Below are 23,786 nucleotides of genomic sequence, written 5' to 3' on the forward strand. Positions count from 1 at the left end.
GCAAAGTATAGCTCACTACAGCTCACGGCCAACTGTATCGCAGCTAAAAGGTGTCTCCGACACTATTTCAAACTGATTTGAGAATCACCAACCACAGAGGACACAAATTTCCACCATCACTAATGCTCCTTTCATTCAAAACTCGAATCGAATGGCCTCCAGGTTGACTGCAACCGCAAGTTTTCTGAGTGTAGTTTTTCAACTCCTGCAATATTCGAGGCAACATCCAAGCTTTTCGGCTCACAGGGTTACTCTGATGACAAAAAACTGACTTGACTTATCCAGCATTTTCTTTAAGATTCGTAGATTTCGCAGTTCAATTCTGCTTTCGCTGTAAGTTTTCATTCCACGAGAAGCAACACTCAAGTCAAGTTTGACAGTGGCGTGATTTTTCTGGACCAATCACAATTCTCTGCTACGCATAGCAACCAATGAGATTGCTTCAATTTATATAGACAATAGATTACGTCAAATGGCTTTTTTCATGTTCCCCAGAGTGGGCAAAGGCCAGCTTTCGAGTTATGTTGAAAGATTTTGGAATAAAAAAAATTACTTTATCTTTAGTAGTTTGTTTCATTATTATATAAAACAAATAGATTTCATGTTGCTGTGCGTCTACTCAGTAATGGATCACAGAAGACGTCAAAATGTGTTAAGAACATCAGCAACACACTTGGTTATCGCCTTGTGTGCCACTTTTTTGTTCTTACCACATTTTGACGTTGTCTGTGATCTATTACTGAACAGATGTACGGCAACATGGAATCTATTTGTTAAATGGATTGCTTTTGCTGTTCAAACGGATGCTTGGATTTTTTAACGGATTGCTTTTGCTGTTTTAATGGATGGTTAGATTTCTCTAACGGACTGCTTTTGCCATTTTAATGGCTCCTTAGATGTTCTTAACGGATACCTCTTTCCATTTTAACTGATCCGGAAAAGTTATGAATGGTTGCGAAAGCCATTTGAACGGTTTGATCGTGATGTTAAATGCTTCACTTAACGCTCGAAACGGTTTTCATGAAACATTTAAACAGATTACAAATGGATAACAAATGGATGACATACGCTTTCATCCGTTTAACGGATAAGGTGTAGTGTACGTTTTCCTATGTAAGGTCGCAATTATTAAATTAGTTCTTGTTCATCAGTGATAAGCAAATTTGCATTTTGAGAAAAAACAAAATCGTTTCTCTTCTATTTCTTCGTGAGATATTTAACTTTCTCTGTGGTTTGGTGGAACAAGGGTTTCATATTACGTACCTTTCTGAAGAAAATAAAAGTATCCAGTTACAAAGTTGGCACAAAGAGCTAAATTGTCACGTTTGTTCAACGTAGCCTCCTTTGATATTGGTTATCCATGTTATGGTCAATTGACACCTGTCAAAACAAGGTATCTGCCGACCAGTATCACATGACCATATTGGTGGCTCAAGTTTAGAATTTATCGAGGTCACATGCGTTTTGAAGTTGACGGCTGACCGTTAGTGCTGGTTTTCTATTGGATTGCAGGCTCATGTCAGGTTAACTTGTTGTAAATGGGGCCCAGGATGTTGGGAAGCCGGTTAACACTAACCCAGGATTAAAAGTTAACAGAAGTATAAATATTTCTTGTATACAAATGTTTTTCACTACTTTTGTTTGTGTATTTTGAGATTATTCAAACTCAAAACAGAAAGGCAAACAACATACAGAAAACGTCATTGCAAAGTTACAAAACTCAAATTAAAATTCTCACTTAACTTGGGTTATCTTAATCAGGGCTTAATCGGAGCTCCTCTTTTAGGCTTGGCTAGACGAGTCTATATATTTTAATTAACATATTTTAATGTAGTAGTATACATGACCCCAAAAGCTTTGTGGCTTTGTGCATGTAGATTCTTATGGTGTTGAAATAAAGGTTTTATGTTTATATGTTTATGTTATGATTGACGAGTTTAATTTTTAATCAAGTGTAACGCATGTAGGGAAAATGTCACGCAAGTTTGAATCCTAGCTACTGGCCGTTTATGCAAACTGAAGGGATTTAGACTTACCTGTTGCTGAGTGACTCAGTTGGAGAAACTTGAGTAATATATTGCCACTAAATCCATTCGAAATGGTTCATCACAATCAAATCAATAAAGAAACAACTGTTCTCTGACATTACAAGCAAACTCCTTGGTTGAGGACATAGATTGCGAGCAGTCTCTCTTTAGCTCGAAAATTGGGGAAGAACGCAAAGAAGAATGCAACTCACGTGAGCTGTGGGTCATAAGTGTGCGAGCGTGATATGCGAAGCTGCAAGTTGCCTGCGTTACTCACGGCTCACGGCTCACGGCTTTGCCGCTCGCCACTTGCATGTCACACTCACAGTCACACTTGTTTTGCTTTCTTCATTGTGTTCTTTCCCACAGATTTTCAAGCAAAAGAGAGACTGCTTGTAGTCTATTGAGGACATCAAGATCAATGTTTAGTTGCTCTCATGGAGTCTATGAGCCTCTAGAAGAACGATCTTGTTGATGGGATGTTCCAGGACTGTGGACTTGGTTATTCAGCATGACTCTCCTCACAAGTCTGTCCCTCTTGTTTGGTGTTAGTTCCAGGATGCAACTTGGGGGCCACAAGTTTTCTACCATGAGTACAATGTCTCCAGTTCCAAAGTTACACCTTTATCTTTGCAGTGATTGCCTTCTCACTTTTAGCAACTAAACTCCCAGATACTGACTCTTGAAAACAAACTCCAACCGAATGGAATAAAACTAAGCATAAGCTCACAACTACACAATGTGGACCTATTTTTAAATTTGATAAGAAATTTAATGAGGTTAAAAATATGTTGTAGTGTATTTGTTTTGTCTCACATGTTGTATTTTAATTGGTGATTAGGTCTACCACAGCCCAAACTGTCTCCAGTATTTGAGGGGTTAAGTATTGCAAATGGTTTCTACACTTCCAAAGATTTTTTGCCTGTAGTATCCATGGGAAGCAAGGCTGGTAAGTCAACATTCATATATATTTGTTTTCTGGCAAATTTGTGAAATTCTAACTTTAAATAGTTTCAAACATTCTTTTTTTTTTTTCATAATCAATACATGGAATAATCTGCCAAAAGAAATTGCTGAGGCAGATAATTTGAACACTTTTAAAAACAGACTTAGATGTTATCTTATGAATGTTCAAAGCATAGGTTAAAGTTTTCCATCATGGAATACTTTTGTATTTTTAAACAGATGCAAATTATTTATGATTTTAAATCAGATGTAAATTATTCATGTTTTTAATTTACAATTATATTTATTTCTTAATAATATTGTAAGGAAAAAAAACTAGAAAGTGACAACCTATTATTTCCTCTTCACTTTTTCTTTAAAATTGTGAATTAACAGTTGTTGTTATTTTTATTGTTACTATCATTATTATTATTATTTCTATTATTATATTATTATTATTATTAATTTATTATTATTAAACACTAAATTAGCTCAGCTGCTCTCAGTAGTTGTTATGGAATTGATTCTTTTTCTCTTTGGTTAACATAATTGCTTTGGACACCTGTCCTTTATAGCCACATAAGGCGTAAGAGAGTTATTTTTTTGTGATTTAAAAGCCTCTGGAAGTGGCAGCATTCAGTGGACTGAATGATGAATAAAAAGTAGACTATAAAACAAATAAAGAGGTACTAAAATTCCTCTTGCCTGTTTGGAGAGTCCCCTATTTCCTGAAATGTGTTAATGCTTCTGGCTTTGTTAGGGTTATCATTTATGGCATGCAATACTCATTATGCTGTAGGCATGACTTGTTCCTGTAAGACAAGGTTACCAGAACTGTTTGGAAATGTTATTGTTCTTGGGTGTGGAGACACTGCCTTTGACTGTTGCACATCAGCTCTTCGATGTGGTGCCCGAAAAGTATTTGTCATATTTAGGAAAGGATTCACTAACATTAGAGCAGTTCCAGAAGAGGTTGGTGTGTAAACTTTAGTCTTAAGCAATTATTGTGAAAGTTATAGTAACAGTTTTCAAGAAATTATTCGCCTTTTCTGGGAGGTTTCAAATGAGATTTTACTGTCACACCAGTAAAATATAGTTAATGGAGTGCGACGTACATTCTGAATGAGCCGTTCATGGCGGCATCACTTTCTATAGAGCTATTGAACAGTTATATTCCAAAGGTCAGCAAACTGTAAGCTTTATTGTAGCTAAACCTAAAACATTGTAACTTAGTTACCTTCTGAACGTTATAATGTATCATAACATTGGTGCAAAGTATTAAAGCACTATTCTTGTTTAAGATGTTACACGTGCTAGGGTAAGCTGTTTGGTAGTACAGCTTTTTCTACTGGCTTACAAGCAGATGAACGTCTCCATATAAAAGCTCGGACAACTGTTCAGAGTCCATTTTGAGCTCGTCTAAGCAACGTAGCTATTACTTATTGTAAATGTATCGTTTAATTTTCCCTCCCTCCCTCCCTTTGGAGACGAGGTTGGTCATGTATTCCTGCATAATAAACAAAGGGTCACTCCTGTGCTGTGCGGTTAAGTCTGCACAGCGACTTCCCCCAAGCTTGTTTTTTCATCGCCTTTGAACATCGCCTTTGAACTTGTTAACCGATACTCTTGTCTGATCCAGCATGTGCTGTCTTTCATTCAGCTCGTAGTGCTGGGGAGATAAGTGAGGTTGTTTTGTCACGCTATCGCTGGAAGTTGCATGGGCTAACCAAACACAAGGCAGTGTTCCCCCATTAACACCATCACGAGTTGTTTGTATTTGAGTAATAGCTCTGGTTCAATTGCAAGTCACCACGGTTAACTTACTTTCACTAGGAACAACGACATTAATTGCATATTTTACATTCTTGTGTAGACTGTAGAGAAATAATTATGATATTGTTTAGGGAAGCTATACAAAGCAGCTTATTTTATACAAAGACTCAGAGGCAGGGGGTAAGGATTCCTTAAACAAAAGATTACGTGTACTTCATGTATAAAGCTGCATGAGAAACTAATCTAGGGTGTTGAGTGTGTCCTATAATCCTATAACAAATCCTGTATTTTTGGTATCCTATAGTTCTGCAAAATGTCCTATAAACTCCTATATTTAGGCATATGAAGCACGTAAAACTAGAGAAAGAAATCATATGAAGAAAAATTAGTTCTTGTTTAAGCTAACCAAACTGACAAAATCTTTTTATTAATTTTTTTTATCAAAGACTAGTGAGCAGCCCAAAGGATCGAGACTTTTTGTAGTTGGAAGCTTTTTGTTCTTTCTCTCCGATGTGTTTAGTTCATAGCTGAGGCTCACCAGCTTGGTTCTTGTCATACCATTAGTGCTATAATCAAATGGCCCCACAATGTAACACAAAATAACATTACCTATGTATCAAGGCTTCTCTTGAAACGTCTCTTGACAGCGTGTTTCGGTTATTATTCACTGAATATTATTAAGGCATTTCTTGTAACATCTCTTGACAGCATGTTTCAGTTATTATTCACTGAATATTATCAAGGCATTTCTTGTAACATCTCTTGACAGCATGTTTCGGTTATTATTCACTGAATATTATCAAGGCATTTCTTGTAACATCTCTTGACAGCATGTTTCGGTTATTATTCACTGAATATTATCAAGGCATTTCTTGTAACATCTCTTGACAGCATGTTTCGGTTATTATTCACTGAATATTATTAAGGCATTTCTTGTAACATCTCTTGACAGCGTGTTTCGGTTATTATTCACTGAATATTATTAAGGCATTTCTTGTAACATCTCTTGACAGCATGTTTCGGTTATTATTCACTGAATATTATCAAGGCATTTCTTGTAACATCTCTTGACAGCGTGTTTCGGTTATTATTCACTGAATATTATTAAGGCATTTCTTCTAACATCTCTTGACAGCGTGTTTCGGTTATTATTCACTGAATATTATTAAGGCATTTCTTGTAACATCTCTTGACAGCATGTTTCGGTTATTATTCACTGAATATTATCAAGGCATTTCTTGTAACATCTCTTGACAGCATGTTTCGGTTATTATTCACTGAATATTATCAAGGCTTCTCTTGAAACGTCTCTTGACAGCGTGTTTCGGTTATTATTCACTGAATATTATTAAGGCATTTCTTGTAACATCTCTTGACAGCATGTTTCGGTTATTATTCACTGAATATTATTAAGGCATTTCTTGTAACATCTCTTGACAGCATGTTTCAGTTATTATTCACTGAATATTATTAAGGCATTTCTTGTAACATCTCTTGACAGCGTGTTTCGGTTATTATTCACTGAATATTATTAAGGCATTTCTTGTAACATCTCTTGACAGCATGTTTCAGTTATTATTCACTGAATATTATTAAGGCATTTCTTGTAACATCTCTTGACAGCGTGTTTCGGTTATTATTCACTGAATATTATTAAGGCATTTCTTGTAACATCTCTTGACAGCATGTTTCGGTTATTATTCACTGAATATTATTAAGGCATTTCTTGTAACATCTCTTGACAGCATGTTTCAGTTATTATTCACTGAATATTATTAAGGCATTTCTTGTAACATCTCTTGACAGCGTGTTTCGGTTATTATTCACTGAATATTATTAAGGCATTTCTTGTAACATCTCTTGACAGCATGTTTCAGTTATTATTCACTGAATATTATTAAGGCATTTCTTCTAACATCTCTTGACAGTGTGTTTCGGTTATTATTCACTGAATATTATTAAGGCATTTCTTGTAACATCTCTCGACAGCATCTTTCAGTTATTCACTGAATATTATTAAGGCATTTCTTGTAACATCTCTTGACAGCATGTTTCGGTTATTATTCACTGAATATTATTAAGGCATTTCTTGTAACATCTCTTGACAGCATGTTTCAGTTATTATTCACTGAATATTATTAAGGCATTTCTTGTAACATCTCTTGACAGCATGTTTCGGTTATTATTCACTGAATATTATTAAGGCATTTCTTGTAACATCTCTTGACAGCATGTTTCGGTTATTATTCACTGAATATTATTAAGGCATTTCTTGTAACATCTCTTGACAGCATGTTTCGGTTATTATTCACTGAATATTATTAAGGCATTTCTTGTAACATCTCTTGACAGCATGTTTCGGTTATTATTCACTGAATATTATTAAGGCATTTCTTGTAACATCTCTTGACAGCATGTTTCGGTTATTATTCACTGAATATTATTAAGGCATTTCTTGTAACATCTCTTGACAGCATGTTTCGGTTATTATTCACTGAATATTATTAAGGCATTTCTTGTAACATCTCTTGACAGCATGTTTCGGTTATTATTCACTGAATATTATTAAGGCATTTCTTGTAACATCTCTTGACAGCATGTTTCGGTTATTATTCACTGAATATTATTAAGGCATTTCTTGTAACATCTCTTGACAGCATGTTTCGGTTATTATTCACTGAATATTATTAAGACATTTCTTGTAACATCTCTTGACAGCATGTTTCGGTTATTATTCACTGAATATTATTAAGGCATTTCTTGTAACATCTCTTGACAGCATGTTTCGGTTATTATTCACTGAATATTATTAAGGCATTTCTTGTAACATCTCTTGACAGCATGTTTCGGTTATTATTCACTGAATATTATTAAGGCATTTCTTGTAACATCTCTTGACAGCATGTTTCAGTTATTATTCACTGAATATTATTAAGGCATTTCTTGTAACATCTCTTGACAGCATGTTTCGGTTATTATTCACTGAATATTATTAAGGCATTTCTTGTAACATCTCTTGACAGCATGTTTCGGTTATTATTCACTGAATATTATCAAGGCTTTTCTTGTAATATCTCTTGACAGCATGTTTCAGTTATTATTCACTGAATATTATTAAGGCATTTCTTGTAACATCTCTTGACAGCATGTTTCGGTTATTATTCACTGAATATTATGAAGGCATTTCTTGTAACATGTCTTGACAGCGTGTTTCGGTTATTATTCACTGAATATTATCAAGGCTTTTCTTGTAACATCTCTTGACAGCATGTTTCAGTTATTATTCACTGAATATTATTAAGGCTTTTCTTGTAACATCTCTTGACAGCATGTTTCGGTTATTATTCACTGAATATTATTAAGGCATTTCTTGTAACATCTCTTGACAGCATGTTTCGGTTATTATTCACTGAATATTATTAAGGCATTTCTTGTAACATCTCTTGAAAGCATGTTTCGGTTATTATTCACTGAATATTATTAAGGCATTTCTTGTAACATCTCTTGACAGCATGTTTCGGTTATTATTCACTGAATATTATTAAGGCATTTCTTGTAACATCTCTTGACAGCATGTTTCGGTTATTATTCACTGAATATTATTAAGGCTTTTCTTGTAACATCTCTTGACAGCATGTTTCGGTTATTATTCACTGAATATTATTAAGGCATTTCTTGTAACATCTCTTGACAGCATGTTTCGGTTATTATTCACTGAATATTATTAAGGCATTTCTTGTAACATCTCTTGACAGCATGTTTCGGTTATTATTCACTGAATATTATTAAGGCATTTCTTGTAACATCTCTTGACAGCATGTTTCGGTTATTATTCACTGAATATTATTAAGGCATTTCTTGTAACATCTCTTGACAGCATGTTTCAGTTATTATTCACTGAATATTATTAAGGCATTTCTTGTAACATCTCTTGACAGCATGTTTCGGTTATTATTCACTGAATATTATCAAGGCTTTTCTTGTAATATCTCTTGACAGCATGTTTCAGTTATTATTCACTGAATATTATTAAGGCATTTCTTGTAACATCTCTTGACAGCATGTTTCGGTTATTATTCACTGAATATTATTAAGGCATTTCTTGTAACATCTCTTGACAGCGTGTTTCGGTTATTATTCACTGAATATTATCAAGGCTTTTCTTGTAACATCTCTTGACAACATGTTTCAGTTATTATTCACTGAATATTATTAAGGCTTTTCTTGTAACATCTCTTGACAGCATGTTTCGGTTATTATTCACTGAATATTATTAAGGCATTTCTTGTAACATCTCTTGACAGCGTGTTTCGGTTATTATTCACTGAATATTATCAAGGCTTTTCTTGTAACATCTCTCGACAGCATGTTTCGGTTATTATTCACTGAATATTATTAAGGCTTTTCTTGGAACGTCTCTTGACAGCATGTTTCAGTTATTATTCACTGAATATTATTAAGGCATTTCTTGTAACATCTCTTGACAGCATGTTTCAGTTATTATTCACTGAATATTATTAAGGCATTTCTTGTAACATCTCTTGACAGCATGTTTCGGTTATTATTCACTGAATATTAGTAAGGCATTTCTTGTAACATCTCTTGACAGCATGTTTCAGTTATTATTCACTGAATATTATTAAGGCATTTCTTGTAACATCTCTTGACAGCATGTTTCGGTTATTATTCACTGAATATTATCAAGGCTTTTCTTGTAATATCTCTTGACAGCATGTTTCAGTTATTATTCACTGAATATTATTAAGGCATTTCTTGTAACATCTCTTGACAGCATGTTTCGGTTATTATTCACTGAATATTATTAAGGCATTTCTTGTAACATCTCTTGACAGCGTGTTTCGGTTATTATTCACTGAATATTATCAAGGCTTTTCTTGTAACATCTCTTGACAACATGTTTCAGTTATTATTCACTGAATATTATTAAGGCTTTTCTTGTAACATCTCTTGACAGCATGTTTCGGTTATTATTCACTGAATATTATTAAGGCATTTCTTGTAACATCTCTTGACAGCGTGTTTCGGTTATTATTCACTGAATATTATCAAGGCTTTTCTTGTAACATCTCTCGACAGCATGTTTCGGTTATTATTCACTGAATATTATTAAGGCTTTTCTTGGAACGTCTCTTGACAGCATGTTTCAGTTATTATTCACTGAATATTATTAAGGCATTTCTTGTAACATCTCTTGACAGCATGTTTCAGTTATTATTCACTGAATATTATCAAGGCTTTTCTTGTAACGTCTCATGAGAGCATGTTTCAGTTATTACTATTCACTTCCATGGGAAGTTTAACTTTGGCACATCAATGCACTACATATATGCTGTTCAATGGTAGTAGTGTCACTGAAAAAGTCTCGGGTAGAGATGAAATGTGTCAGAAAGAAATATTAATGAAAAACTGACAACTACAAGAAGTTTACATGATGCTCACTAGCCTTTGTTAAGAAAATTAAAAAATTAAAAAAAATTAAAGAAATTCAAAAAAGAAGAAGTGGAATGCAAAAATAAAAATGACAAGAGCTAACTGAGAAGCTACAGTATTGTGCAAAAGTAATGCAAGCGAAATGGGTGAATTTCATTCTTTGTTCCTGCGACTTTTCGACAAGAGTTTGCATGAAAGTTCGAGTGAAATTTCACAGCGTATTGAGCGATAATTCGCTTGAACAAAGGGCGATTTTTCTTCGAAGTTTCGTTAAGCTAAAGAACATTTGTAAGCACGAATGATACATGTAGTTCGCTAGGCAGCACACGAAATTTCGCAATGCATTGAATGGCAGTTCAGCAGCGTTTGTGCAATTTTCTTTCAGCGACTGATACGAACAGACTGTCGTGTAACTTACAAGCGATAAATATGTAAATATGTGCTGATAAGTTGTTTGTAAATACGTGCCGGTTTGCAGTCATCGATCACCAATTATGGGGATAACATTTTATCTACGAGAAATATGTTACTAAAATCTTACTCACCTAAAGTTTTGGAAAGGCTTTCAAGCAGCTTCGCTTGCTCAAGTTCAGCTCAGGCCCAGTTTCATATGCAGACAATTAGAATACCCTGAACCACATTATGAAGACAATGAGCTCAGTTCATTCCACAAACAAAACAAAAACATCTCCAGTTCTGTGTACTTACGCTGCTTAAGTAAACAGTCGCAAACAATTTGTGAAGGTTTTTCAATCTGAACACACGTGCATGTTTGCGAATCCAAGTGTTGTTTATTTCCATCCCAAATTACCTCCATCCCAGTCCCCTCGCAATTGTTTATTAAAGTTTTTCGAAAGCCCTGGAAAGTTTTTCGGGCCTGCAAAGCCAGTTTTAGATAATCTGTACCTAAAAACTGAGAGGTGTATATGCCTGAAACTTCTTGTATGAAGAGAACCTCTGTTCATATTAAGAATATGCGAATAAAACAGTGCTGTAATCATAGGGTTTGAGATTTTACTATGGCTTTCCAGCCAAGTGTGAAAACTTCTCAGACCTTCAAGAAATGGGCCCCTGGCCCAAGTTGTTCAAAGGCTGGATGACATTATCCACCTTTCAAACAACCCCTGAACTGACGTCACTGGGTGTTGCTTTAAGTCCTCAAGCAGTTCACAATTATTTTGCTCCGTTTTCGTCGCCTTAATAAAAATCATTGGCACTCTAACTTATAGGGATATACAGATATGGATGACTGCACCAACGATCCTTTCCAAAATTTATTACGAGTTTTAACATTTAATATGAAAATTCAAATATTGCGGCATAACGAGAATATTACATATATCACAGAAAAACTAGAGAACTGATGTGTGACCTTCTAATATTGTGAGATCTCGGATGAACTGACAATAAGCGGTCTGCTGCAGAGTCCAGCCCTGCTGTTGACGAGATCTCCATATGGTGAACGAACTCACAACAATCCCACATTTTGCTAGCATCTTCTGAATCTGTTGGCTTATAGTCTCATCATTTTTTCGCATCTGTTGATCTATAAATGCTTTTGCATCCACAGACAACTTTGTTGGTCTTCCCAAGCGCGGTAGATTCACCATGGAACCAGTAATTTTTAGTTTCTTGATGATTCGAGAGACGCTGGCATGGCCTACTACTGCTTACTAGTAAACCTTTGTTCTTCGATAACCTGAATATTCGAGCTTGTGAAGGAGCTTGATTCGAGTTCTCGTATAATTTGAAACTTAAGGCATGATGACTGACCATCAAGGTCCTTTAAATATTAAATGTAAAGTGAATGAGTGAATGATTTCAGGTTTAAGTTACATAAACACGAACGGTCGCTATGGCAGCAAACTGGCATGGAGACAGGGGCCTGGCGTGGGAAAAATCGTGTGGTTCTACATGCTCTGGCGTGTTGGCAAGTGTATAACATAGTGATTAAGTACAATTGCATTTATTTATCGGAACTGTGGTGTTTTGGGGTTTTGGATCAAGTCAGCAATTTAGTATTCCTTCTGAAATAACTAGGTGAATTTCATAGCTAACATTTCGTCAAGCTGTGATGCTATTTCGGCAGATTAATGGTTTCTTTCCTATGCAATGATTGGAAAGGTCATTTGTATATTTCATTTAGCAAACTGTGTTTTGAAAACGCCCTTGGCCTATTGATAAACAATAGATTGAATTTTCAGGAGGAGCGCATTTAATCGTTCGAAAAATTGCAGCGACTTTTCGGGAGGAGCGAATTATCACTCGAAAATTCACGGTGAATCATTACGCAAAGTGAATTAGTGTTCAAAAAATTGTGCAGATCAAAACAATAGGTGTCACGAAAATGCGGAGAAATTTGATGGAAATATTGTTTCAAGTGAAATTTCTTCAAAGAGCCCCGAAAAGCAGGAATTTCGTCAAAATTTGTTTGTGTTACTTTTGCACAATACTGTATAGTATAGTGTTTCTAGAATCGACAAATGGCAATGGTTTTTTACTTAGCAGTGCCAAAATACTAGTAGGCAAGGTCAAAGTAAACATTTTTGTGACATCAAAACCTACCTGGCTCTCTTCATTTTATGTTACATTTTCAGTTTTTCTCTTTTTTACTAGGCTACACATGTTGAAAATTTTATCAGCTCTTGGAAAACAGTAAAATAGTTAATAGATACACTGGGCATGTGAGCTGACACTCTGGTCGTTTCTTTCTCCTATATTTTCAATGTTTTGGTTAAATTTGTCCTTTAATACCGTTGTTCCTTGTGAAAGTAAGTTAACCGTGGAGACTTGCAATTGAACCAGAGTTATTAATCAAACACAAACAACTCATGACGGCGTTAATGGGGGAACACTGCCTTGCGTTTGGTTAGCCCATGTGACTTCCGGTGATAGCGTGACAAAACAACTGCACATATCTCCCCAGCACTACGAGCTGAATGACAGACAGCACATACTGGATCGGACAAGAGTATTGGTTAGCAAGCGATGCTCAAAGGTGATGAAAAAACAACAAGCTTGGGGGAAGTCGCTGCGCACTCTTAACCGCACTACACAGGACTGACCCTTTGTTTATTATACAGGAGTACATGACCGACCTTGTCTCCAAAGGGAGGGAGGGAAAATTAAATGATAGATTTTCAATAAGTAATAGCTAGGTTGCTTAGACGAACTCAAAATGGACTCTGAACAGTTGTCCAAGCTTTTATATGGAGATGTTCATCTGCTGGTAAACCAGTAGAAAAGACTGTTCTACTGAACAGCTTGCCCTAGCATGTGTAACATCTTAAACATGAATGGTGCTTTAATGCTTTGCACCAATGCCATGGTTCGTTATAACATTCTGAAGGTAACAAAGCTACAATGTTTTAGGTTTAGCCACAATAAAGCTTACAGTTTGCTGACCTTTGGAATATAACTGTTCAATAGCTCTATAGAAAGTGATGCCACCATGAACGGCTCATTGAGAACGTATGTCACGCTGCATTAACTATATTTTACTGGCGTGACAGTAAAATCTCATATGATTTTGAAGAGAATTGTCCTTTAATTTAATCCTATAAAAATTTATGTGTGCCCAAAAGCACTTGACAATCTGTTAATCTTGAATTATCCTGAGTTACTTGTTTTAAATGGTACTGCATTTCACAATTTCTATTAGTTAAAACCTTCTAGTGGACCCTTCAATGTCAATCGAAGTTGTTCATGTGCATTATCTTGACACAGATCCTTTCATAGCTCCAGTCTTGTGAGTTTCATGCTCTGTCTCCTTCAGCCCTGCTTTAAATGTAATAACATGGAATTCATTGCATACCACTAATAAATAAATATAGCTATTACATGAAGTTTTTTTTATTCAATACAGATGCAGTTGGCTGTTGAAGAGAAGTGTGAGTTCTTGCCTTTTCTTTCACCAAAAAAGGTATTTATGTTTTATTATTATTTTTTAGTAGGTAACATTTCCATCTGTTCTGTGGACCAGTAGAATGACAAATAGCCAGTTACAGCAAGATCTTTCCAACATCGTTGTACATTTCCATTGGAAACCCCTTTGGTGTCACTTGTCACAGAAATGAGATTTACACTGAGATAAAGATTAAGGGGCAGGATCTTTCCAACTTCATTAAGTTGTTATAGAGAGACCTTGACCCTGACCAGGAGCCAGATGTATTTGAGTTTAGCCTTGCCGTCCTCAGAAAGAATGGAGTTGTAGTTTGTTTCCCAGGAGAATGCTTGATGAAATCAATACTGGTGCTACTGAGACACCCCATAAGTCAACATATATGGACAACTCTACTGACAGCATTGATGACAATGATGAAGGAGTGGAGCTCTACTGTCAACTTTAAGTGCTGTGCAGAGCTTCCTGTATATGTAAAAGAGAAGGCAGATCTCTAATAACCCAAAAGGTATTAAAATGATTCCCACAGAAAAACAGCTGCTACAGAGATCGTGATTAACAGTGGCTAAGATCCAATAACAATGGCATATGGATTACGTGAAACAGTGAAGTGTAAACATGGAAGAGTGATCACTGTTGCCATTTCTCCAGTTTCTTCAGAAATTCAGGCAACTAAAAGCTGAAAGTGTCCTTCAAAAAGAACATTTTTGACTTGCTAGAATCTGTATGTCTGTCAGTTATTGTTGGGGAGATACTGCATGTACTTCAGAAGATGTGAACAAGAGGCTACAACTGGGACAATGACATTCAAGATGAAAATTGATTTGAGCAGATAAAGTCAGAAAAAGGTGTAGATTACTTGCTGTCTAAAAAACAGTGTTAAGTCAAAGCTCATTTCCCCTTCAGATCAAGTTAGCCAAGTGTTCCTTATGGTGAGCCAACCTGGCAACCAAAATGCCAGAGATGAAAGCCACCAAGAGTTTTTACAATGCCACTGTCTGCATATCTCCTGACATATATTCTTTACAAAGAAACTGTTGACATAACTGGCTACAGTCCTCCAATCCTTGTAAGAGATAGTGAAAAGCACAGGAGTTAATTTCATGAATACAGACAACATGGATGACAGAATAGCTCTTGATGCTAAATGCCAGACCCAGGTGGATTAAGGTGACGGAGGACACATAAGGATATGTACTACCTTGCACTGGAGCTCAGTCTCCCTGGAAGACTCAAGCTCCGAATGCAAATCATAGACAATCACCCTGGAACGGATGGTTATACCAAGGTAACCAAAGCTCAACACAGAACCAGGACAGTAGCTAGGCCAATGCATAAATTGGTGCCATTACAAGAACCGCTTTATTGTTCTTGAACACGTTTGACTTTACCATTGGAAATACTTGGACTATTTAACATGTCTGCTGCCTTAGAGAGCTTTCTGTTATCTGTTCATTCACCACCCAAGAACCACAGAGGTTAACTACTCAGTTCCCTGCAATTTAGTATGCCGCCACCGCAATGTATATACTAGACAGTATAGTTTGCTTTGAATATTTTTAGTGTTTTATGACAAGTTAAAATTAGAACCTTGTGATAAAATAAAATATTTAGATAAAAGTGTTAAGAAATACGTCTAAAGAGGTTTTTTTCTGGTCATTTAGGTCCATGTTAAAGATGGAACAATTTTTGCACTGGAATTTTACAAGACAGAACAGGTTTGTCATCACTGTTGTGCAGAACTACAATGTACAATGGGCGACAATAGTGTTAAGACACTTTGCAGTGAAATTTGATTTTTGAGTGTCTTGGAAACATTTCCCCCCTCCTTCCCTCCATACAATGTTGATTTTTCTATTTCTTAGACTGCACAGACTACAGCGCATACACAACATTGAATTGGGGGACAGGGCATGTCAAAGAATTAATGTTAGAAGCAAATAAAATAGAGTAAGTGCTCAAATATCAAAAGGCATCATTTTCTAAAAGTATCTCAACTTCTTTGTCATCCATTGTCTGGAGTCTATTTGTGTAAACTGTGGCGATTTCCATTATTATTTCCAAGTTCTAACAAGTTTATTTTTACAATAGCCACCAAACTGTGTGGTTCAGAGCGAATTGTGACTAAAGAAAAAGTGACAAGTGTTTTTTCTCACAAAAATCTGAAACAAAGATGAAACCTGGTCTATTCCGTTAATAAATTGATCCATATTTAGCTGTCAAGGTGGTGTGTATCGCCACTTTTTCACTTTTAGCGCATTCAAAGAGTGTCTATATCGCTTTCATTCAATGCAATTCTCACCATGACACAAGGTTTTCTCTGTTCAGTTGTAATATTTGACGAAAAAAACAGAAATTGTACCATTCTCTGGCAATGATCTCTCTGTCTGACCTCAATACAGTGGTTTACTATTGCAGATGACCTCATAATGACGTCACAGTAGCGTCTGCATATCATTTTGAAAGCGGCATTGTACTACATAAGTGCGTAAAATTTGATATCAACTGAGAGTAGCTGGTAGAACATAGAGCGTAGACTGGCTTAGAGGGTTGATGGTAGATGGTAGATCGTAGAACGAAGATTGAAGAGAGTAGTTGGTAGAACATAGAGAGTAGAATGTAGATGGTAGAATATAATTATAGCGCAGAGGGTAAACTCAATAAAGAATTGTACATTGAAAAGATTATTAAAATACTATAAACTGTAATAACACTTCAATAACACTTAAATAATATATGAGACAATAAAGAAAGCCAATAAATTTCAATTACAAAAATTACAGCATTGCAGATGATCGAGAAACTCACACTTGTAACCCAATATTTTTTATCTATCTACTGGTTTTTTAAGCCTCTAAGCTGGTGTAGAGAGTAGTCAAAAATTCTTGAACTGATCAACTCGCAAACACATAGAGCGTAGAGCCTAGATTGTGGAACATGGAGTGTAAGAGCTTTAAGAGCCGATTCCTGTAAATACTGAGAATGAGATGACAGTCGTGAAACTTCGGATTTCTTTATATTTTGCCCAAATAACCTCTATAGTGAGTTGTTTTTGAAGATACCATTCAAAGGTCCTGAAGCGCTTTAGGTTTTTCGAAATCGAGGATAGTCCAAAAATCGCCATTTTAGCTGCCTGCCGCCGCTGAAAACGGCCGAAAATTATGCATTTTCTTTTTGCTTGTACAAATCAACATGATGATGTCTATCAATGTACTTTGGGTAGCTCATAGTACGTGTCTTGCTGTTTCTAAAGCATGAATTTGATTAGCAAAAGCTCCAAGTGTTATAATATTTTCGGCCAATACAAGTACCTTGATCGAAGCTCATGAGCGAAAGGGCTAATTTCAGCTAATTTCAATACCATCAAAAGCCCACTGGTAAATTGAATTTGAAGTCGAAACTAAAATTTTCTGAAAGCCCATACTCCATATCATGTTGTGTGAAAGTCTCTTTTGCGGCCTGAAAAAAGTACCCTGTCCAGAGCAATAAACGTGTGGTACATTTTGAGAAATTCGTCATTCGTGAAACCAACATGGAACTCGGAAAGCTACCTCCATCAAGAACAAAAATAAGTGAATGGAAGCCTTTTTCATCAATAAAGATGCTTGCAATCTGCTTTGTTTTTCCTTTTAGATTGACCACATGATTAACTTTGGCAAGCATTTGCAGTTAAATGAAAAAAGACACTGCTTTCGGTACATTGTAATGTTATGCAAATTTATTGCTATCACCAGCATGTGCATATCGCCCAAAACTGATTTTACTTCCACCTACTGTATGTTTCTTTGGAAGGTTACAACTGTAGCACCCATTATTTGTTCAATATTGGCAGTTTTATGTGGAAGACCCACAGCCGAAAAAAAAAATTGAAACGTGAAACTTGAGTAATCAATCAATCGATTACAGTTGCATCCAACTTGTTGGATGTAAATATTCGAGCACAACCATTTCATGTAAACAGACACACTATACTTTAAAAATAACCATCTCATCGCAGCATTTCTTGAAATCCTGGTCTGAGACCAGGTAATGATAAAGCGTGAGCAGTTGGCAAAACCTCATGATCAACTGTCGCAGAGTTGTGGCATAAATATTATGACAAGATAATTCGACCATTGCATTTCTTACCCGTGTGCTTGCAATTCTAATATAATGGGTACAATTGCCCCTGTTTTTTACCACCAGATTTATAGATGAATTGTTCGTTTCCTATTACCTAATATGGCACATACCTCTGAATAAAACACATACTGTGACATCATTTTGCTTCGAATGTTCCAACAGTCATCCGCCACTTGCAAAGTGTATAAAGCAGCAAGACAGAAAACCAGAAGTGTTTTTTCGCCAACCGCACTACTCTTTCCAGATTTCTTCCTTACAAAGTTTCCAGACTTTGCTCCCTTTCAAAATTCCATGACTTCACTGTTCTGTTAGCCAGTCCGAATAACTGTCATGGTGTTAGTTGAGTAAGTAGTTGACTTTTGTTTGGTGGTCCTTCCCTTGTGAGATAACTTTAAGAATTCCTAGGAATTCCTAGGAATTTCCTAAGAATTCCTAGGAAAAAATTCCTAGGAATTCCTAGGAATCTAAGGTGTGAATTTTCACGGTAATTCGGACTCGGAATTCCTAGGAATTCCTAGGAATTCCAAGTTTACATAGAGCTGACTTGGAATTCCTAGGAATTCCTAGGAATTCCAACCGAAATATACTCACCTTGAAAATTCCTTAAAATTCCCAAAAATTCCTAGGAATTTCTGAGAATAACTTGGAATTTGTAGGATTTTTTGAGAATAGGTTGGAATTTTTGGGAAAATCTGAGAAAAACTGGGAATTTTGTATCATTTGTAGGCCAGACAAAATTTTGATGATAAATGCCCAGCATTAAAATAACAAATACATATGTAAAGTCACTGATATCACATCAAACAGGTTTTAAATGAATGGTTTATTACATTGGCTCTCATGAATTTAAACATAAGAATAAGCATCCTGTTTCTTTTTCATTACATCAAGAATCAAAAGTAAAACTGAAAACAGATATGAAGGTCAAACTTTTACATGTTTGATAAAAAGAGAACTTTTTCAGATAATTTACTTACTTTTTTAGTTTACAAATCCAACAATTTTCCATACACAAGATTTTACCTTAAATTATTGTTATTGTGTGGAACATATCTGGATTTTCATGATTGTAAGGAATCAATGATAAGAACAAAACTGAGACATTCCTTAAAATTAAAAAAAGGCTGAGTTTGGGCAAACTTAGCTGCTGTTCAGTTATTTCTGTTGATTCTGCAGCTAGCCTCTTCATCTTCATCTTTGTTGTATAACACCTAAAACAAAATTTAAAAAAAGACATTACACTGCGATATATATGAGGTACTGTAAGACTGAGATCCAAATATTTATGTGCTCACAGTTTAATACATGCAGCTAATTAAGGCCTGACTGTAAGCTGGTTGAAATGTTGAAAGAGAAGACTTGATAATTGTGAAGGTGCTTGTATACTATTGATAAATATGTTACATAAATCTTGAGCTTACAGTAGACTAAATCAAGGTTTTCCTTCTTCTATAAGTGTATCAACAACTCTCGAATTGGAGGATATATATCACGGTTTTTAGCCAAATTTAGACATTAGAAATATTAAAAAAGACACTTAAAACATTAAAGGAACATTTAAATAATAGAGTAAACGCAAAAGAATATACGGATGGACAAAAATTGAAGATCAACACGGATTGCCATACAGTCAGGCTGAAACACATAGGAGACATATCAAACTCATGCAGACTGTGGCTGCCTCGTTGGAGTTTTTGTCAAGAACTTTGACTGGGATCAGCGAGAACTGCTATATTTGTTTCATTTGAACAAGTGTGGTGAGAGAAACGACTTGTTATTCGCAAATCAAATTGTTTAGGCATGCCCTCTGGGCAACCTAAATTGTTTCAACCTTGCTTTAGCCAGAATTCATTTCATGCCATGACTGAGTGACCCGCTCGTGTATGATTCGTGATGACAAAGTTCATTCAAAAGCTTTTGTCTAACTAAAAGAAGTTACTTTGTATAATATAGGGTTACTTGAATTCGATTACTCACCAAATAGTTTTGTATACAGCTAATCTGCCCTTTGAATTTTTCCCCGTTGCAACATCCACAGTAAGACTTTCTTTTAGCTCCAAATCTTCGCCAAGAATAACATGTTTCTCGTTAATGACACTCACGCTGTTTTCTTCTAGTCACAGGACCACAGCAAAAACCATTTTGATATAATTTTGGAAGTGAAATCTACTAATACGCACGAGTGATCAACCGTTAACACTGAATTCAAAGATGGGCGTCAAAAGAGAATGACTAACGCGATCTTTGTCACGTTCAGTCACGAGGATAGTCACGTGAAAAATTGCGTGCTGTGATTGGTTCAGTTGATCAGTTGAGGAGAGAATGGAAACTGGAGAAGAAGGAGAGAGAGACTGGCAACGAGGTTGCCAGACCAGTCGCTTTCGATGGTAAGTCTGCTTCCCTTTCCACGCTGTTTTGGTGGTCTTTTGAAAGATGGGTTGTGTTTCAAAAGGAAAAAACTACACAAACTTTTTACGAAGAAATCGAGGAAAATGGAATGTACTTTAACTAGTTGATCTGTTCCCGACGGTTGTCAAGATAACAAAGGATCGTGAGGCACTTAAATCAAGTTCACTGCAAAGGTAAGGAATCCAATTTTATAGGGATTTTCTGTTATGATAAGCTATAATTCTAAATAAATCAAACTAAGCAATGCATTGTGTGCTCTTTGAAAACCCCAAAAGCCGAAATTCACCTAAAAGGTTTCAGATCGACCTGAGAAAACGAGATAAATTCTGCGAAATAAGCTTAAGCTTGTTGTAAGTCCACCAAATCTATTTTGAGAGCCCACGTGTTTCAACACCCAGTCAGCACAATGCAGCAAGTAGAAATTCATTTCCTTTGAATTATTTATAAGGATTAACATTATATGAGATCTATAGTCTTTTCAATACATCAAGATGTAGGTTTTTTTTAATTTGTCATTTATTTATGTCAGTTATTTATTTGTTTCCCACTGACTCATAATCTTTTTTATTCTTTTAATTTTGTTGTGCCATGAATTAAAGTGACCGCAAGGACAAGGAAATACAAGAAACATATTGATGATCCCACTATACCCATACCAAAATCTACAAGATTTGACCACATAAATTGCTTAAAGCAGTCTTCCCAGGGCAGTTGATGTCATCTCCCTCTCTTGCATCACTTTTTCCTGGAGATCATTTCCAGCACCATGAACAGAACACCTCAGACACTGACACTGACGGCCATTCACTGGACTCCTCTGATGAAAGTGAAACTAATTGTTCACAAGAAAAAAACATTTTCTGCCAAAGAATATGCCTGTATGGCTATTCTGGCCTTAATTTCAAGACATTGTATGACAATGAGAGGCTGCTAAAGATATCCTTGTTTTAATGAAACTACGGGTAATTTGTCCAGAGAATGTCACAGTACAGTTTTACAAATGTACAGCAAGTGTGTGGAAACTGTGAGCTTTTCATTTCTGACATCTGTGAGAGATGTCTTCCTCTTTTTCCTAAAGTCATAAAGGATCAAGTCAAAAATTGTTCAATAGTGGGCTGTGATGGGTATGTGTGTGAATCTACAATTATATTAAATATATACATGCATATGTATACTTTTGGTTTTATCGAAATTGTAAATAATATATATACATTTATGCTGACAGGAATTTTTTGCTCAATCTATTTATCAAATCTGAGAGCATCCATTTTTCTATCAGTTAAACTCTGGGTGTTTGATTTAAGGGTCCATACGGGCACATATACACTAACAAATCAGGTTGGATCTAAAAAGCAATGTTATGAGTGCTATAGTTTTATGTCGAGTTGTCAGACTTAAACTGGAATTAATGTAGTAACATTTGTTTGTAAATAATTACCTTGGAGCTTGACAACAATAAAAAGGTATGGAACTGCAGGGAAATGATCCTGTTGATTTTTACTAATTCACAGAAACTGATTCATGCACTGAGTTCATCTTTAATTTTGACATTTTGGGAAATTTATAGAAATTTCAAATACAATATTTCATGTGTTTTAGCTGTTCCCAAAAATTCCTAGATATTCCAAACACATTTTTTAAAACAGTCTGGGAAATAATAGGAGTTCCTAGGAATTCCCAATAATTCCCAGTCATACTTTTCACTATTCCCAAATATTCCCAGAAATTCCAAGGTCTTGGATTAAATATAATTTGCATGGCTTGGAATAACTTGGAATTCCTAGGAATTCCCAATAATTCCCAGTCATACTTCCACTATTCCCAAATATTCCCAGAAATTCCAAGGTCTTGGATAAAGCATAATTTGCATGTCTTGGAATAACTTGGAATTCCTAAGAATTCCTAGGAATTCCTAGGAATTCCCAGACTACTGGGAATTTATTTTGCAGGGGTTGCTCAGAAAAATCGGCAAATGTGGATTGCTTGACAAACACATGACAAATGAGTGAAGATGGCGGTGAGTGAATCCAAACTGTTTGCTCATGCCAGTAAGGTAGTCTGCATTCTCAGCCTAACTAAACATATTTGGACGAAATTGGAAGATGTAGGGGGAAAGGGGGTGTTGTTTAATTCTGCAAAAGGACAGAACTCGATGAATCACAGAGCCGCGGGTCCTGCTATCACGGCATGTCTACGTAGATTAATGGAAAGTATTACCGGGTTCACAAAAGTTGTACAACAAACCTTTCCTCTTTACCTTTAAAATACATGTTTGTTGTTTGTGCTTTTTTAATAGAAATGCACTGTTGATAGTGCTGGGATACAAAAAGAGCAAAAGAAGCCTAGAGGGCATCGGATTTTAGATACGCGGTGTGCGTTTACATACATATTCACCCCTGTTGCTTTCTGCTAAACTATATAAACTATGATATGGGCACTTTCCATTCGACCAAAAATTCTGAAATTTTCAAAACAGGCATGAATAGTAGGGCAATTTCCTGGGAAAGGTTCCAGCAAATACAGAAATTTTTGGTCGAATAGAAAGCGCCCATATATATACCTCCTTAGCCGGGAATTCGGTAGCAGAAAAATCGGACAGTCAGAGGAGCTAAAATTTTCCTTTATTTTACCTTGAGAATTCACAATTATGGACAAAGTGAACTTCTACATCCATAATTAGGCGGTGTAAAATAGTTAGCATTATGTATTGTAGCCTTATTTTACACATTTTAGAGGCAAAAGTAAGAGCGAATGTATGGACTGTCCACCAGGATGAAAAAATGTGTCTGTTGTAAAGAGGAGTCCACTGTGCAGAGGTGACCATTAGTGGAGGTTCGGCTGTATAGCCTATGTAGTTTTAAAAAAGAAAGTAACAAGAGTGAATATGTATGTAAATAGACCAATTTCGATATATTAAAATTCAGCCTAAAACAATAGACCCCAGTACAAGGCTCTGGGGAATAACTACAGAGTTTGTGGGGTTTATTCCCCAAAGCCTCGTGCTGAGGTCTATTGTGTTAGGCTGAATTTTAATATATCGAAATTGGTCTATTCTCAACACGTACCCATTTAAGACTAGTGCCTCCTAGGCCTCCTTTTCCATCCCAGTCATGTCCCCGGTGCATTTCTATACCAAAAGCACAAACAATGTACCTGTG

At 35.8% G+C, this 23,786-nt stretch overlaps 2 protein-coding genes across 8 annotated transcripts in view; one reads left to right on the plus strand and one right to left on the minus strand.

Annotated features, from left to right (window-relative positions):
• Nucleotides 1-23,786, plus strand: part of LOC145467664 (dihydropyrimidine dehydrogenase [NADP(+)]-like) — a 278,425-nt gene that overhangs the window by 136,726 nt on the left and 117,913 nt on the right. For all 7 annotated transcript variants that reach the window (XM_081451259.1, XM_081451260.1, XM_081451265.1 and 4 more), the window contains 4 exons: nt 2,869-2,976; nt 3,772-3,944; nt 14,062-14,118; nt 15,762-15,815. In XM_081451259.1, coding sequence (XP_081307385.1) covers nt 2,869-2,976; nt 3,772-3,944; nt 14,062-14,118; nt 15,762-15,815 — 392 coding nt within the window. The remainder of the gene's footprint in view (nt 1-2,868; nt 2,977-3,771; nt 3,945-14,061; nt 14,119-15,761; nt 15,816-23,786) is intronic.
• LOC145467748 (uncharacterized) overlaps nt 1-23,786 on the minus strand; it is a 113,261-nt gene that overhangs the window by 36,048 nt on the left and 53,427 nt on the right. The window lies entirely within an intron of this gene.

The sequence above is a fragment of the Orbicella franksi genome, chromosome 14, assembly GCF_964199315.1.
Source record: "Orbicella franksi chromosome 14, jaOrbFran1.1, whole genome shotgun sequence".
Lineage (NCBI taxonomy): Eukaryota > Metazoa > Cnidaria > Anthozoa > Scleractinia > Merulinidae > Orbicella > Orbicella franksi.